The sequence below is a fragment of the Triturus cristatus genome, chromosome 3_2 (assembly GCF_964204655.1).
Source record: "Triturus cristatus chromosome 3_2, aTriCri1.1, whole genome shotgun sequence".
NCBI classification, from domain to species: Eukaryota; Metazoa; Chordata; class Amphibia; order Caudata; family Salamandridae; genus Triturus; species Triturus cristatus.
In genome coordinates, this window is record NC_140584.1 from 896581818 (window position 1) to 896599569 (window position 17752).

General features: G+C 44.7%; 1 protein-coding gene across 1 annotated transcript in view; it reads left to right on the plus strand.

Annotated features, from left to right (window-relative positions):
* SPATA22 (spermatogenesis associated 22) overlaps positions 1 to 17752 on the plus strand; it is a 1280753-nt gene that overhangs the window by 439134 nt on the left and 823867 nt on the right. Inside the window, exon 3 of the mRNA XM_085646915.1 lies at positions 10957 to 11094. Coding sequence (XP_085503041.1) covers positions 10957 to 11094 — 138 coding nt within the window. The remainder of the gene's footprint in view (positions 1 to 10956; positions 11095 to 17752) is intronic.

Consider the following 17752-nt stretch of genomic DNA (forward strand, 5'->3'; position numbering starts at 1 on the left):
AAAAATCAAAATGCGACTTGCACATAGACTTGTACGGAGCAAGCCAGTTGTGTTCACACACTGCACACATTCTCCACAGGGTCCCGAACTAATTACCTTGGGTGGTTCTGTGGGTCCCCAGCAATTCGATGTCCTCTCAACAGCGTCCTCACTCGAATCGTGGTTCTTATACCACTTTCTTAATATATGGTTTGGTCCCCTCCAGGGCCCTCTGTGTATTTTGTGCTATTTACTGTATTTCTTGCTAAAGTATTGTGTGCATTGTGTTTATCTCTGTGGGGGCGATACTTGAATGTACTAGAGAGTATTAAATAATAAATACATATTTTTATTAATACTTGGTGTTGTTCTTTTCGCGTAATCTATACTGTAAGATTGAATACTCGTAAAGCAAGCTGTTTTACACTCCTTCTGGACTAAGCCGGAAGGCTGTTCTCCACAGCTGCCACTTAGAGAGCGTTCTAAGGTTGTCTATGACCTCTTGAATCCCCCTAAGCGTTGTCTGGACTGGTGCATGGCGCCCACTTACATAAGTGTACGCAGAGACAAAAGGTTTGTCTCCATTGATCTGATAAAACCACACTATATAGCTGATACTCAACAGTAGGCTACGTGGGCTGCTGGGTAGCCACCACACTCCTCTCGCTACCGTTCAGGAATTTCAGATGGAAGCTTTTATAACTACAGAAGATTCTACTTTCCAAAGAGAAGCTGTAAACAACAATAAAGTATAACTCCATCCTGTTGAAACAAGAAGCACTGTACAATCAACGAGAACAGAAATTCAAATTTCGTTTTGAAAAATTTACGACGTATGTGAATATGCCACAAATTGAGTCGTCTCCTAGTTCTACAAAACTTGCTGAGCTGCCGAAAATGGCCTGGACGGCATCTGGCTACTTTGTGCATTATGACGACTCTTCATCGGATCCAAGTGAACCTGAGCTGCTAGCACCACCTCTGTCTTTCAAGCTACGAGTGTATGCTATCCATCTTTGGCTGAAAAAGACATACTTTATTACTCCATAGATACATCTTTAGATTACAATCGGATATCTATTCCTGGTCCTCTGGATTGGTTTGGTGGCTGTCCTTTTCCTGCTTTTGAACGGACACTATCTTCCAGAACGTTCTGCCGTCCAACTTGTGAACTTGGTTCTAAAACCACATCCATTATCAAACCGTGAACTAAGGGACCTGTTCCTGGTAAACATTACAGCAGTTCCAGTTCTGGAAGAAATAGTTTGTGACAGGGTATTGTATGATGGCCCTACTGAACTTTTACAAACAGCATATTTGTTTAAGATTTCCTTAAATTATATCATCACCTCTTGTACTTTGTCAGGTTATCTAAAATCACAAGTGCAATTCCCTCAGGAACAGATGACCTTACCCCAAATCCCACCTGCCAAAGCCTGCGACAGGTGAAAAAACAACTGCCACAAAATTCAGCTCGGGGTTAAAGGGGAAGCGGAAGACAAAAACAAGAGAGACTGGCCACTGGACACTGGCTCCTCTTCTGGAATTATGAAAAGGATATCTGTAATTAAAAACACACCAATTAGATTTTCTAATCTCTAAAATTCTCTCTAGAATTACTCTCCCTCTCTCTCATAATTATCATTTACCTGTGTCTTATAGAGACTAGCTTCTCTCTATGCTGTTTTAGTCTGAAGGTGGTATGCACATCTGATTGACCAGAAGAACCGGTCAGATTACAGTCTTGCTTATAAAAGGTACTTAACGAAATTTCAAACAGAAAGTTCTTCGTGGGTTTAAGAAAAATAAACAATAAAACTTCCTGTGAGTCCTTGCTCTTGTTTCCGTTATACTGCACTATTAGAGCTCCAGAGTGCATTTGCAGTAAGACAGTTCAATTCTCTGATATTTTTCATAAAATAAGTTCTCCTTCAAAACGTTGCGCTAAATTCTGTTTCTCAGTCTCCAAAAGCTAATAAGCTAATGACTTCCTTCTGTGAAGTTTCAAATTCAAGTATATTATTCCCTTCGCAATACTATGGCAGATCCTCTAGCGCTGCGAGGGAAAATCAAGCCAACCTGTATACGCTTACTTGAATTGTGGAGTTCTTCTCTTGACAGAAGTTACTCTAGGGACAGCCAACTCCTTCAACTTGTCACCGAAAATCTGAGGCGTCTGAGTTGCGCAGCTTCCTCCTGTTGTCCCGGATACAAACTTCTGTTGAGGAAAGGTTTGCAGCTTAAAAGACACTTTCTCTAACACCAAAAACGAGCAAACCTGCTTACTTCCCTCAAGTTCAAAATAGACTGCAGCAACTCTTCTTTCTGAGGAAATCTAATTCTGACACGAAGCGCGACGACTGAAAAGCTTCTGTCAGGGGAAATGCTTCCATTGAAGTGCGCCGCGTGATAGTCACGCAGGCGCATTAGCGGTTCACCAGCGTTTCTAGGGAGAGCAACTAGACCGTGCACCACTACAGGAAGTGGATGCAGTCCAGTTTTGTCCCAAAATGGCGGAGCGTTTTAATTCCTTTATTAACAGGCGAAGAGAGGCTCTCCAACCTGGACTCGGTCTCCTCCAACGTTGATATCTGATGGCAGGTAATTTGATAGGAACTGCAGCACATTTCTGGTGACAATCACAGGAGTCTTTTGAGGGGTTCCTGACAGTACCTCCCACCAAAAAACATCCCCCCAACCTGGGTTATGGTGGGTTGGATTGGTGAAATTCTCGAATGAGCCGTGGAGCATGAACGTTAGAATAAGGCTCCCACGACCTTTCTTCTGGACCAAAGTTCTTCCAGTCAATCAGATTATACAAGCTACCCTTCCTAAGTGTTGAATCTAGAATCTTGTGTACTTCGAATTCTTCTACAGAGTCAATTAGAACTGGCCTGGGTACTGAACGAGTTCTTAAATTAGGTGGACTTTTCTTTAGTAGTGAGACATGGAATGTTGGATGAACCTTTAGGTAGGCAGGTAAATGAATCTTAACAGTTACTAGATTTTAACATCTTTTCAACCTTGAAGGGGCCAATAAATTGGGGTTGAAACTTACGATTTTCTTTTAATTTAAGATTTTTAGTAGATAGCCATACCTTATCTCCTGCATTAAAAACTAGACTTACTCTTCTTTTTTTATCTGCGTGAAATTTGTAAGAAGCCTTTGCCTTAGCTAGATTCTCCTTAACTCGTGCTATAGAAGTTTGCACTTCTGACACAAACTCTTCCACGGCTGGAACTGGATTTTCTTCCTTCTCTAAAATTAAACTTGGGTACCAACCATAGTTTAAATAGAAAGGAGTGTTCCCTGTGGAGGAGTGCTTTGCATTGTTATAGGCGAATTCTGCTGCCCACACTAACTCTGACCACTCTAATTTTTGATCCAGTAGATAGAGTCGAAGGTACTGTTCTAAATCTTGGTTGACCCTCTCTGTTTGACCGTCAGTTTCAGGGTCAAAGCAAGTGGAATAGCGAGCATCTATCCCTAACGTTTTTGTGAAAGCTCTCCAAACGTGTGAAACAAATTGTGTTACTCGGTCAGAAATTAAAACTTTCGGTACCCCATGTAACCTTACAATGTGCTGGGCAAACAACTGAGCTAATTGAGAGGCATTTGGAATCTTTTTTAGTGGGACAAAATATGCCTTCTTGGAAAAGACATCTACCATGACTAAAATGGTATTAAACCCTTGACTTGGGGGAAGATCAACTATCAGATCCATGGAGACTGTGTGCCACGGATGTGGCGGGTGGGTATTGGCATTAATTGACCTTGCGAGCTCTCCGATCTGACTTCCCTCAAACATTTCTCACAAGTAGTCACAAACTGTCGTATCTGTGATCTTATCCCTGGCCACCAAAAATGTCTTTCCACTAATTCCACTGTCTTATGAATTCCTTTGTGTCCCGCAAGCAAATTGTCATGACAGGATCTCAGAGCTTTTTCTTGTAGTTCGGTTGTGGGAAGAAATAGACGACTATCTTTGTAAGGTAGGCCATCTTTACTTTCTCTGCCTTCATCCTCCTGGGTCCATTTGACCATTTCACAGACTGGCATTGCCTTCTTGATTTCAGCTGAAAATTCAGAAGTGCTTGTGGCTGATATGATCTTATCCTCTGGAATGATAGCTTGCTCCTCTCCTGAAGATTCTTGTGCATTAGAGTTGATTCTAGAGGGTGCGTCTGCTTTGGCGTTACTTGCTCCAGGCCGAAAGGTGATCACGAAATCGAAATCAGCAAAAAACAAAGACCATCTCAACTGATGAGCAGTCAGAGTACGAGCAGATTTAAGAAATTGTAAAGTCAGTGAACACAGTGACTTTGTTTGGCCCCCAACAAATAGTGACGGCACTCTAAGAATGCACATTTCACTGCCAACAGTTCTTTATCGGCTATGGAATAGTTACATTCGGGGGTGGTTAGTTTCCTGGAATAATATGCCACTGGATGCAGTTGGCCAGTTCGTGGATGACGTTGAGAAAGTATTCCCCCAATGGCTACATCCGAGGCATCCGCTTCGACATAGAATGGATCTTCAGTTTTTGGATGCAACAGGATAGGGGCCCGAGTAAAAGATTTTTTCAAAATTGGAAGGCTTCTTCACATTCCACCCCCCGGATAAACTTTGCTCCTTTTTTCAACAATTTTGTAATGGGTGTTACTTTGTGGGAGAAGTCTGGAATAAACCTTCTGTAAAAATTTGTAAACCCAATAAAACTTTGGATCTCTTTTACGTTTCTTGGAGAAGGCCATTCTTGCACCGCCTTGACTTTCGCCGAATCCATGCTAACTCCTTCTGGAGATAGAACATAGCCCAAGAATTCCACCTTTCTTACATGAAATGCGCACTTCTCCAATTTTACATATAGGTGATTTTCTAACAGTCTTGTCAGAATGGCTCTCACATGTAATGTGTGTTCTTCCTCACTGTCTGAAAAAATCAAAATGTCGTCTATGTATACGACGGCAACTCTGTCCAAATATTCGCCTAAAACATCATTCATAAAATGCTGAAAAGCAGCAGGCGCATTACACAACCCGTATGGCATTATTTGGTATTCAAATAAACCATACCAGGTTCGAAACGCCGTCTTCCATTCATCACCGGGAGCCACTCTGATTAAATGATACGCTTCCCATAGATCCAGTTTAGTATAGATCTTGGCATTTTTTACTTGGTCCAGCAACACTGATATTAAGGGAAGCGGGTAGCGATTCTTGACCGTCACTTGGTTCAGGGCCCTATAATCGATGCAAGCACGAAGATCTCTATCTTTCTTGGGAATGAAAAACAAAGGAGAGGAAACAGGGGACTGGGAGGGGCGTATGAATCCATTAGCTAAATGTTTGTCTAGCTAAGTCTTCAAGAACTGATTCTCAGTTTCAGTAAGTGCGTAGATGCGGCTACAGGGCAGAACTGCTCCGGGTTCAATCTCAATCTTGCAATCATAGGGGCGATGAGGTGGCAGATTCTCTGCTTCCTTCTTATCAAAAACTGGGGACAAATCCTCATATTCCAAGGGAATTTCTTTGGTGTCTACAAAACAAATCTGAGTGGGGTGATGATGAACTAAATTCCGAACTGGTGAGTCTGTAGTTGATCTGGTTTGCTCGCAAAAACAATTTTCCTTGCAAAAGGAGGAGTCCATGACCACCGTTCTTTTACTCCAGTTTATTCTCGGGTTATGTTCAGTCAACCACTGAAGATCCAGAATCAACTGAAACTGAGGTGCATCAATTAAACTGAACGATATTAATTCTGAATGACCTTCAAGACCTGTTAGTTGAACCAATTCAGTTTCATGGCTGATCGGACCAGAAGATAAATTGGTTCCATCCAGGCGCGAACTGCCTCCATAAGTTGCTTTTCCACAAATTCAATTTCAATCTGCCGAGCTTACTTGATGTCACAAAAGCTTCCTGTGGCTCCGGAATCAATCATCACGGAGACCTTCCTTGATCTCCTTGTCACGAAACTTCACCGTAAGGGAAACCACCAGATGAGGAGCTGCTGACTGTAAGGTGTTTACTATTTGCTGTGGATCTGGAGCTGACTTCATTGTTGCTTACTCCTGTGCAACTCCGTCTACAGGTGAAGCCGTCCTTTTCCCTGTTGAGGAATCTTGGGCTTTTTTGGGCACTCTTTTACAAAGTGTCCAGCCAATCCACAGTACAAGCAAAGGTGAGCGCTTCTACGACGCTCCTTTTCCTCCTTAGTTAAAGGTCCTCTAACTGAGCCTATCTGCATAGGTTCTTCTGTGGAAACTCCTTCTGAAACTCTTTGACTTTCTGTTTTCACCCGGTCAAAACGAGGAGGCGGGGGACGAAAATCCTTCTTCTTCTCATTGCGCCGTTCACACAGACGATGATCAAGTTGAATTACAAGTCTATAAGTTCTGAAATTTCGGTGGACCTTTGAGGAATCTGTGCCAATGCATCTTTGAGCTCATCCCTCAATACTCTGTAAAAAAATAGCACCCCTTTTTTCTTCAGGCCAATTCGTCTCCACCACTAATTTGTTGAAATGTGCTAAGTAACTACCAGATCACGATTTCCCTGCTTGAGCTCTAACAATTCATTATCTGTTGCTTGAGAGGCGGAGCGCCGATTGAATATCCGTGAGAACTCTACTTTAAAGGCTTCAATATTACATAATATAGGATCATTTCGGGTGACCAAGGACAAAGACCAGGTTGCAGCATCACCATTCAGAAACGACAGAATAAATGCTACTTTCGCCTGATGTTCTGCAAAGATTATTGGGCAACACAAAAAGTGCAATGAACACTGCGTCATAAATATTTGAGCCTTATTTGGGTATCCGCCGTATCTCTCCGGGGAAGCCAAAGGAATAATTGGTGAAATGGCATGAATGACTTGAGTGGAGATGTCTGATGAGGAGGGGTTACTATGTAAAGATGAAGCTCCCTTAAATATTGAACCTGACGCTACCAACTCATCTAGCCTTTGTCTAGTTTGGAGGGACTCTTGACTGAATCTTCTTACCTCCTCTCTCAAATATTTATTTTCTGCTAAGGTGTTATTTAGTGGTTCCTGCATACTATTTAAAATATTGGTTAAAGACTTTAAATCTAAACCTCCTGCCATACTGCCCAGGAGGGAATCTGTAATCCTCAATTAAGAGGAGGGCACTTCAATCTGTCAGGTTATCTAAAATCACAAGTGCGATTCCCTCAGGAACAGATGACCTTACCCCAAATCCCACCTGCCAAAGCCTGCGACAGGTGAAAAAACAACTGCCACAAAATTCAGCTCGGGGGAAAAGGGAAGTGGAAGACAAAAACAAGAGAGACTGGCCTGTGGACACTGGCTCTTCTTCTGGAATTATGAAAAGGATATCTGTAATGAAAAGCACACCAATTACCTTTTCTAATCTCTAAAATTCTCTCTAGAATTACTCTCCCTCTCTCTCATAATTATCATTTACCTGTGTCTTATAGAGACTAGCTTCTCTCTATGCTGTTTTAGTCTGAAGGTGATATGCAAATCTGATTGACCAGAAGAACCGGTCAGATTACAGTCTTGCTCATAAAAGGTACTTAACGAATTTTCAAACAAAAAGTTCTTCGTGGGTTTAAGAAAAATAAAACTTCCTGTGAGTCCTTGCTCTTGTTTCTGTTATACTGCACTATTAGAGCTCCAGAGTGCATTTGCAGTAACACAGTTCAATTCTCTGATATTTTTCATAAAATAAGTTCTCCTTCAAAACGTTGCGCTAAATTCTGTTTCTCAGTCTCCAAAAGCTAATAAGCAAATAACTTCCTTTTGTGAAGTTTCAAATTCAGGTTTATTATTCCCCTCGCAATACTATGGAAAATCCTCTAGCGCTGCGAGTGAAAATCAAACCAAACTGTATACGCTTACTTGAATTGTGGAGTTCTTCTCTTGACAGAAGTTACTCCCAGGACAGCCAACTCCTTCAACTTCTCACCGAAAATCTGAGGCGTCTGAGTTGCGCAGCTTCCTCCTGTTCTGCCGGATACAAACTTCTGTTGAGGAAAGGTTTGCAGCTTAAAAGACACTTTCTCTAACCCCAAAAACGAGCAAACCTGCTTACTTCCCTCAAGTTCAAAATAGACTGCAGCAACTCTTCTTTCTGAGGAAATCTAATTCTGACACGAAGCGCGACGACTGAAAAGCATCTGTCAGGGGAAATGCTTCAGTTGAAGTGCGCCGCGCGATAGTTGCGCAGGCGCATTAGCGGTTCACCAGCGTTTCTGGGGAGAGCAACTAGACCGCGCACCACTACAGGAAGTGGATGCAGTCCAATTTTGTCCCAAAATGGCGGAGCGTTTTAATTCCTTTATTAACAGGCGAAGAGAGGCTCTCCAACCTGGACTCAGTCTCCACCAACATGGCTATCGGATGGCAGGTAATTTGATAGGAACTGCAGCGCATTTCTGGTGACAATCACGGGAGTCTTCTGAGGGGTTCCTGACATACTTTCTCTGCTGATTGGGACATTGAATCTGTGCATAATTTGCTTGCAAATCTAGAGCAATCAGCTGCATTTTCAAATGATGAATTGTATGATAGTACATCTAATTTTGGCGAGATGTTTTGTTGTTAACATCATGGTCACCATTTCTTACACCAAGCTATTATCCCACATCCTGTTTACAATTGCACTCAATGGGAACACTGCCCAACACCGCCAAAAGGTAGTTCAAAGACATTTTCACAAAAGTTTGCTTATTTTTCTGGTTTTGACACATCAGACCCAGCCTCTTATTATTATTGTCTTGCACCTACACCTGCAAAGAAAAATATACTAACAAACACCAAGCTGATATATTATGCTTCATTTATTTCCCAACTGGAAGGACACCATAGACACAAAATCTGTCTGGGGGACCAAAGAATGTCAGGTTCAGGGAACTTAGCCCATATTCAGAGCATGCGTCATGCCGCATCAAATGATTTTTCCTGAATAAAACAGTGCACAAAACTTCCTTTCTTGGAATAGCCAAGATGAAGGATTTGAACACACCTTGTATTCCCACATTCTAACGCTTTCAGAACTGGCAGCATTTAACACACTTCAGTGAGGATATGCTAGATACCATAATACCTAATGGTCCTTTCAATTCATTAGACCCCAATTCCTGGGTGATACCGAACGTTTAGAACAAATAGGCCTGATCAGTGATATGCACACTCGGGTGGTGACATCTTACAGTGTTGTGAAGTTAAGCCTTCATTAGCTAAAACCCTCAACACAGTCTCAGGTGAAACAACACTTGTCCCTTCTTTCTGATGATATGAATCTCAGGGATTTTCTATTAGGTCCCCGGAACCCAAGTTAAAAGCGCTTCTTGTATGAAATATAGAACGAGCTGTGTAAATATTTTTTTCAACAGGAAGCTGTTGGAAGACAGCGAGATCGACAGGGTTAACTTAGAAAAGGCTTTGGCAGTGATTGACAATGGAATGACCACATTATCATCCATAATGTATTCGCTGAGCAATATAGCATCTTCTGCTATTGACATAATATAGCAAGATGTGTCTATTTTCCAACATGCAAAAAGAACTGTTGATGGAAAGAATGCAGAACAATGTCATACATTCACCCCAGTACAGAGATCTGGACCTAAATGCATCGTTTTTTTGCTCACCATGCCATTCCAGTTTGGACCCAGCCATGTGCAAATCAGTCTTGACCCTATGCCCCATGGGAACAGTCCAGCGCCGAACTGCCAGGCCAGGTCCTCCCTGAACTGGAAACAAGCATCCTAGGACCGGTTTCGGGGTTTCACCCCTCTTCAGCCAGGGTGTGTCTATTTTCCAACATAGCCAGTCACAAGTACGGTCCATTGTAATACTAAGCTGGACATTGCAAACACTACGTTCTGGCAGGGGTGGCTCCTCCACTAAGGGTTGCCCCACTGCCTTCCCGCACGGCAAAAAAGGAAAAATAAAATGATAATAACATAATGCTATTATTGTTTTATTTTTCTGTGCTGGGGCAGTTTTAAGCGGCGGGGCTGGGCTGCACAGGGGGGATGAGTGGTGACACCCTCATAAGTGCGCATGAAGTCACATTAGCTAATAGCGATTCTCAGATTCGCAAGTTCCAAATCGCTACTAGCTAATATTAAGGAATCGCAATTTATTTTGCAATTCCTACAAGCATTTGCGATTACCCAATAGCGATTCCTTAAAAATCGCTATTTGGTAATCGCAATTGAGAGGTTTGATACATGTGCCCCTTACTCTTTTGTGGGTGGGTGAATGTGTCTCCTTAATCTCCTCCCAAAAACCTCTCCCATTTAGTGGTGAGTATGCCCCTTTCTCCAACCACTCCCCAGTCCCTCCCACATTTAGTACTTAGTAGTAAGTTTACATAAATGAGGATCTTTTCAAAGAAAAGATGAGAGTGGTGGAAATTTACACTCGTAGATTTGTTAATAGCATATTGTAGTACTTTAGTAGCACTTTAAATGTACGACATAATGCAGTTTGTGAGTGGGCTCCAGTGTCTTTTTAGTGTAACATGGTTTTAGTTCTTGGAACTGGTTTTCCTAGGATTTCTGATTTGATGTTTAATCAAGTAAAATCGTAACCCTGAGACAGCATAAGCTTCTTCTCTGTTTAGTTAGCAGAATTATAACTGTTACTTGAAGTGGTTAGGAACATTTACATTTTATGATATTTTGATAGCTTTTCGGCATCATTAGTTCATCCTTGTCTCAGAAATGGCACAGGAAGCCTATAGTATATTGAATTATTTAGTGTGAGACTACCTCAATCACATTGCTTCTAACCACAGCCAGGAAGTGGCACCAGCATTATAGTACCGTGCTTGAGCAAGGCGTTACCGGATTTCTTCAAATTTAAGAAAAGTAGGTTGATGGTGCTAGGATCCACAAAGTGGCACAAATTATTATGATACACTAAAACATCTACTTTCAGTCTTATCATGCTGATGATCTTGTTCTGTAATTTTTTTAGGTTATTTACCTGTGCCACTGTTCAACCAGAAAAAGAGAAATAGGCAGCCGCTAACTTCAAATCCACAGAAAAATGAGCCAAGTACCAAAAGTATGGACAATTTCTATGATCATTTTGATTTTTCTCCTTTGTCAGAAGGTGAGTGTTCATGAACAAAAACTATTTAAATGCTTGTTTTTGTACAGATTTAACCTAAACTCCACAATTAGTTTTTTAATTGTAGTTTTTGATGGGAGGATTTGAATTTTTTTGGTCCTCTACCATGTGGCTTCAAAAGTCTGTGACGTATGGAGTATGTATATATTCCTAGGTTCATTACCAAAGGCAATTCTCTTTGAAGGCGTGGGTATGTGTACCATCTAATTTGCTTTAATTCTGGAAATTGCAAGAAACAAATTACACACATTCCATACCCTGCAAATCTCCCCAACCCCCAGCTGAGCTCTGTTCACCCCGATTCTAGCCTTTTGTCAGGCTTTGGGTTACCTTATCGACTGAAGGACACTTTTGCAACTTGAGACGAGGTGCAATCCGTGCCCTGTCTGGCCTACTGAAATACCAGTTTTGATTGATACTTCTACTGGCAGATTCCTCACCTTGTGAATATTCCCCAGATGTCATACTGGATCCAGATAAACTGTAAAGGAGTAGTCCTACGCACCAGAAGGTGTAGGTGCAGCTCTGCACCTAGTTAGTAATGGTCTGAAAATGACAATTGGAGATGTATATAAGTTCCACCCATGCACGCTGCCAAGTCCCTTCTTTTTGTGCCTGCAGACATGGATCCGGCACTCTAATGCTTTTCTATTTATACTCAAATGTTTTGCAAAGTGTGCAAGGGAAATGTCCCCATCTCTAACAACCGGGTTTACACATTGTAGGGACTGTTGCAGATCAAGTGCCTGTGACAGATCCCTACACCAGGTATGCCTCTGGTGCTTGGGGTCAGAAACATAACTGCAGAACCTGAGAAGGCTCCGCTGCAATTATCCCAAAGGCTTTATGGGATTCCAAAGTGAAGCTCTACATTGCAAAACAAAGCAAGGCACAGTGCTCTGACTGCTTGAAGCTGAGAGGAAGGTCCAGTTCCCTTGGCAGATCTTTGTCATTGCTGAAGTCTTCGTGTAAATCAAAGAGAACTAACATATAGTCCAAGCGAGAACTGACCCCTCTCCCATATCTCTGTCTTCAGAGAAGGTGCGAGGGCATTAATATGACATCTTGTCTAGCTCCTGCACTTCTGAGGAGCTGATTCCGAGTCTGGTCTCGATGCACCCAAACTTTCCCAGTCTGCCTGCGTTTATGGAGGTTATGCAGTGCATTTTAAGCATGCTCCCACATCGCTGTGTTCCAAGGATCCGCAGAGGTCCCCTGTCGGACTCCCATAAGCAGGTTCATCCTCATTGTCGTCATCAGGTCCTCTCAAATTTGCCTCAAGTTCTGTATTAGCTTCGGCCCAACATTAGTCCCGAAGCCACACACTGTACCAGTTCCTTGGACATTAACACTAGCACCGACACCAGATCCACAACTTAAAGTGGTTTCTGACTCTGAGCTAGATCTTTCCTGACATTGGCGGAGGCCATGCTCCAAGTACATTGGGCACACCCTTTTGACAAAGTTTCCCACCCTGACACATTGCCTTTACTGTACAAACATTACATCAAACTTTTGGCTCCGATTCAGACACAAGCCAGAATTTCATAGACCATAGGGATGAATTTGTCCACAATATGATGAGGACAGTACAAAGACCTACTGGATGCCACTAGTCTGGACGGTTCACCAGTTACTGGATTATTCTGTCCCTCTCGTCCCGCCATGGAGGAGAGTGAATCTTTGGCAGTAGTGATCAGAAGGGCTGCAGAGGTCGTTAACCTGCAGGTTCTGACTACGGAAGGTACTAGCATTCTTACGGAGGTGCCTCAGTCCGGCCCGATGCCTAACGAACCACTCTTGGCCTTTAATAAGGCCCTTACAGATATTTTCTTGGGCACTTGGGCAATCCTATGTTCTAGCGCTCCAGTCAACAGACAGGTTGCTCGTTGCCACATACCAGCTCCAGGTGACCCTGAATTTCTCATGTTGCATTCAACAGCAGGGAGCTTGGTGTTTCAGCCACCCACCTGTAAAGTCAACTCTAATTCCTGCCATACGACTCCCCCTGACCACAAATCCAAACATATGGGGGAGTTTGACAAATGTACGTTGTCTTCTGCTCTCTTCGTCCTACATTCAGCAAATGCTATCTCCTTGATCGCTTCATCCATGCACTATGGGACATGGGTCAGATGTACGACCATTCACTTTTGTGAGTCGCAAATTGTGTCGAATTGCAACTCGCAATTTGCGACTCGCAAAAGTGAATGTACAACAGTTTCTCAGACACTGTTTGCGATTTCCAATGGGGTCGCAAATTGCAGGCCCCCTCCTCTCTCCCGTCCCCCTGCTGCCTCCTCCTCTCCTCGTAAAACCTGTTTTTTTGTTTGTTTACTTTCAGCACGAGGCACGGGCGCTTGTTTTAACTTAATCTTGATGTTTTGCTGGAAATTCGTAGGAAAAGCGAGGTTTTGCTAAAAACACAAACTAGAATTCACTCCTTACTAAAGTGGCATGAAAGGAGTCTTGTGTGTTTTCTGGCAACCAGGGACGCCATCAGATGCCATCAGCATTGCACCATATCTAGCCTTTGGGTTTGAAGTTCTTCTCTCCATTAGGACCCTTTTTACCAATTTATTGGAATTCTCATTTTAAAAGGTTCATTTCCACAGTGATCTTAATGTGTGATTAGACAGCAAGTACTGTCACTGGTGCGCTGATTCAATGCACTCTACATAAGAGGGTTATTCACATAACTCTTCTATTCAGTGGTAATCAAATCGTCTACCACATATGGATGAAACAAAGAATGAACCTGCAGGCGCTGTGCGCATATTCACCCCAGGGACTTATCCTATCGAGCTATCCTACCATTCTGTGACGCTGTGATCACCTTTTCAGACACCAGTCTTCCAGTGACTCTATCATAATTTGTTCAGTGGTACTCATTTCATCTGCCACATAATTGATGAAACAAGGAAGTGGACCTGCAGACGCTGTGCTCTTCTCAACAGCAGCGACATAACTCACCGAGCCTTCCTACCTGTGATGCTGTGCTCTCCTTTTCAGACTCAAGTCGTCCAGTGCCTATCCGTCCCCGACATTTATTCTTGGGGCTAGATTATATATCGGTCGCTTCATCTGTTCTGTATGTCCCAACTCTGGGTGTGACTGTGGCCTGTGTTGGGCCCTGGACCAGAGGGGGGGTTCACGTGCACATAGGTTAATGGGTAAATAGGGACGTCGTAATGATTGACACAGACACTCGAATCACTGGTCTGGACCGGAAGTCCCGAGCGACTCCGGTCCCTTTATTTGAAGCCTTCTGGCCACGTCTGGCCAGGAGGTGATACAAAGTAGATGTGAGGCTCCGGGTTGGGGTCTCTACTCAATCGGGGCGGCCAACAACTAGACCGCTACATCCCATCCCAAATCAGTCTGAATAAACAAAATGAAATTAACACACATAGTCAGTGAGCCTTTGATTGGGCTTCGGATGGGGTCTCAGATTATACCGATGTCGTTGGTTGTCATCTCTTGGGTTTGCTGGTTCTTCTACGGGTGACCTTTCCTCTGGTCTAAGATCCCTGGGACTCTCCTGACCCGCTACGCTCATGCTCGGGCTGCTTGTCGCGCTATGGCTTCCGCCTAGCTGACCATTGTCCCTGCAGGGGACTTCCTCGACCATTGGTCTCTCTACTCTTGAGTCAGGCACCCTCTTGAACCACGAAATGTTTCGAGTGATGACTTCCCCATCTCTTTCAGCTGTTACTGCCGTGCCCTTCACGCCCTTGACTAGCCACAGTCCTGGTTCATAAGGTGTGCGGAATTTCCCTCCGCTACGACGATTTCTCACAAGAACGACGCAGCCTGGTGGCATCGGCCGAACCTTTGATCGTCTCCTCCTGCTCGCTCTTTCATTGTTGGCTAGTCTCCTTGCCTGTGTGCCCGCGGGATCATAGGGTTCAGGCTCCCAGTTATCTGCTACGGGGATGTTGTCCCGCCGTTGCCCAGCTAGCATCAGTGACCACGGAGACCTTTGAGTGGTGCAGTGTGGAGTGCTCCGATATTCCCGCAGTAATCTTTGAAGCGCGACTTCCGGGTCGGACTGTTCAGCCACAGATATCCGTAACACTTTGTTCAGTGTCCGCATGAACCTTTCGGCCTCTCCGTTTGCTTGTGGCCACTGCGGCGTGATGCGGTGATGTTTGACGCCTAGGCGCGCCAGTGAAGCCCTGAACTTGTGCTCTTGGAATGGGGGTCCATTGTCTGTTTTGACCACATGCGGTAGTCCGAAGAGTGCAAACGTCTTGTCCAGCATTGGTAGTAGGTGTTCGAACACGGTTGACGGTAGTACTTCCACCACTGGATATTTCGTGTACCCGTCTATCAGAACGGCTGTCACTCGCCCATCGGGGAAACTCCCGAAGTCGAGACTGATCCATGACCAGAGTGACGGAGCCGGCTCTTCTATGATCACTGGAGCTTCCAAGCACCCTGTCAGCTGACAAACCCGGCACCTGCGTACAAAATCTTCTACGGCTTCTTCCAGATTTGGGAACCAGATCTTCTCCCTCAACCTGGCTTTCATCCGTCTGGTGCCTTGATGACCCTCATGGGCTAGGACAGTCACTTGGTCCTGGAGGGTTAGGGGCATGACAATGCGTGAGCCTCTTATCACCACCCCGCTAGCCGCAGCGCTCAGCTCCTCATGGACTCGCCACACCTCCCCGAGGCGAGCTCGGTCCATTTCGGTCCATCCACTGACGTCCTGGAGAAACCCAGCCCACGAACCTTTTTGTATCGCTTCCAGCACCTTCTTCAGAACCTTGTCGGACTAGGTATGTGATTCAATCTCTGATAGAGTTAGGGCCTTTGGGCATGCCCACTGGGTGATCATGCAGACAAACTCCACCGTCAGTTGCTCTTGGCCGTGAGTTTCTTCTTCGGTAGCGGCTGGGTGGCGTGACAAGAAATCCACTGGATTTTTGGCCCCAGGCCTGTATACCAGATCAAATTGGTAATGCTGGATTGGGATCGCCCACCGTTCGATCCGCAGTGGTGGATGGGGTGCCGTTCCTCTGAATAGCGGGACAAGGGGCTCGCGGTCCGTTACCACGCGGAACGGATGTCCGCTCAGATATAGGTGAAAATGGTTGCAGGCCCACTTGATGGCCAGTGCCTCTCGTTCAATTTGGGAGTATCTTGTCTCCGTTGCCGTCAGGGATTTACTGGCGACCGCTAGGGGGACCCATGTTCCTGGATTTGTTTCTTGGGACAGCAGCGCTCCAAGGCCTACGGGGTTGGCGTCCACGATTAGTTCAGTTGGTCGCTTTGTGTCGAAATATGCCATAGTCGTTTTTTCTAGTAATGTGGATTTTACCTTGCTGAAGGCTTCCTGTTCTTCCGGGCCCCACTTCCACACGCTGTCTTTCTTGTTTAGGTTTCGCAATGGTTCTGCGACTGTTGCAAGGTTGGGTATGAATCTCCCACAGTATGTTGCCATACCTAGAAAGCTTCGAACTTCGGACGCTGTTGTGGGGGCTGGAGCTAGCTGAATTGCTTGCGACTTCCGGGGGTCTACTTTAACACCCTCTTGGCTGAAAACATACCCAAAGAATTCGATAGTCTTTTTGAAGAACTGGCACTTCTCTTTGTGTAGAGTCACTCCGTGTTCCGCAAGGCGATGGAGCGTGGCTCTGAGCCGCCGGTGATGGTCTTCCAAAGTTGCTGAATGAATTAAGATGTCATCACTAATACCCCTTGAAGCCCTGACAAGACTTCCCGGACTGCGTTTTGGAATATTTCGGCAGCCAAGGATATTCCGAAATTTAGTCTCTTGTACCATCTGAGGTCCAGGTGTGTCGAGAAGGTAGTTATGTACCTGCTTTCCTCGGCCAACCTCAATAGGTGGTATCCTGCGTTGAGGTCTAATTTAGAAAACCACCGGGACCCATTGAGATCCGCAAGGATGTCGTCTACGGTTGGTGTCAAATGCCTCTCCCGTCGTATTGCCTGGTTAGGCATGCAAATGTCTATACAGAGCCTAATTTGTCCGGGCTGTTTCGGCTTCTCAGCGATTACCATGGGTGACACCCAGGGGGTGGGTCCAGTAACTTTCTGTATCACCCCTTGTTGTTCAAGTTTGATTAACTCTTGCTCCACCAATGGCCGTAGATGGAATGGGATGCGTCTGTGCCTTAAGGCCACGGGTTTCACCGACGTATCAATGTGCAGTCGCACCGGAGGTTGTTTCATGCTCCATAGCCCTTTGAACAACTGTGGAAACAGTTCCAGGATGTCTTCTGTCTGAAGTACTCTTACCGCATTTGCGAACATCACCAGGCTTAGGTCTTCCGCGGTGTGACTCCCCACGAGGATGTCTGCCTCTCTGTCAACCACGTGGAACGTAGTTGTTACTTCATGACTTTCTGACTTCACTTGCACCGTCATTTTCCCTTTTAGCGGCAGGGGTGTCTGACTTCCATACGTCAGGATTTTTACCTTGGACGGCGTGAGCTGGAGTCTTGGGTTTAGTCTCTTATAATGTTGGCTTTCCATCACATTGACCGAGGCTCCGGTGTCAATTAGGGCAGTGACGGGGGACCCTGCGATCTCGATTGCACACGTTGGTTGAGGACGTCGCCTCCGTTTTAGGTCACTTACGAATGATATGAGGAGGCACTCCTCTTCCTCA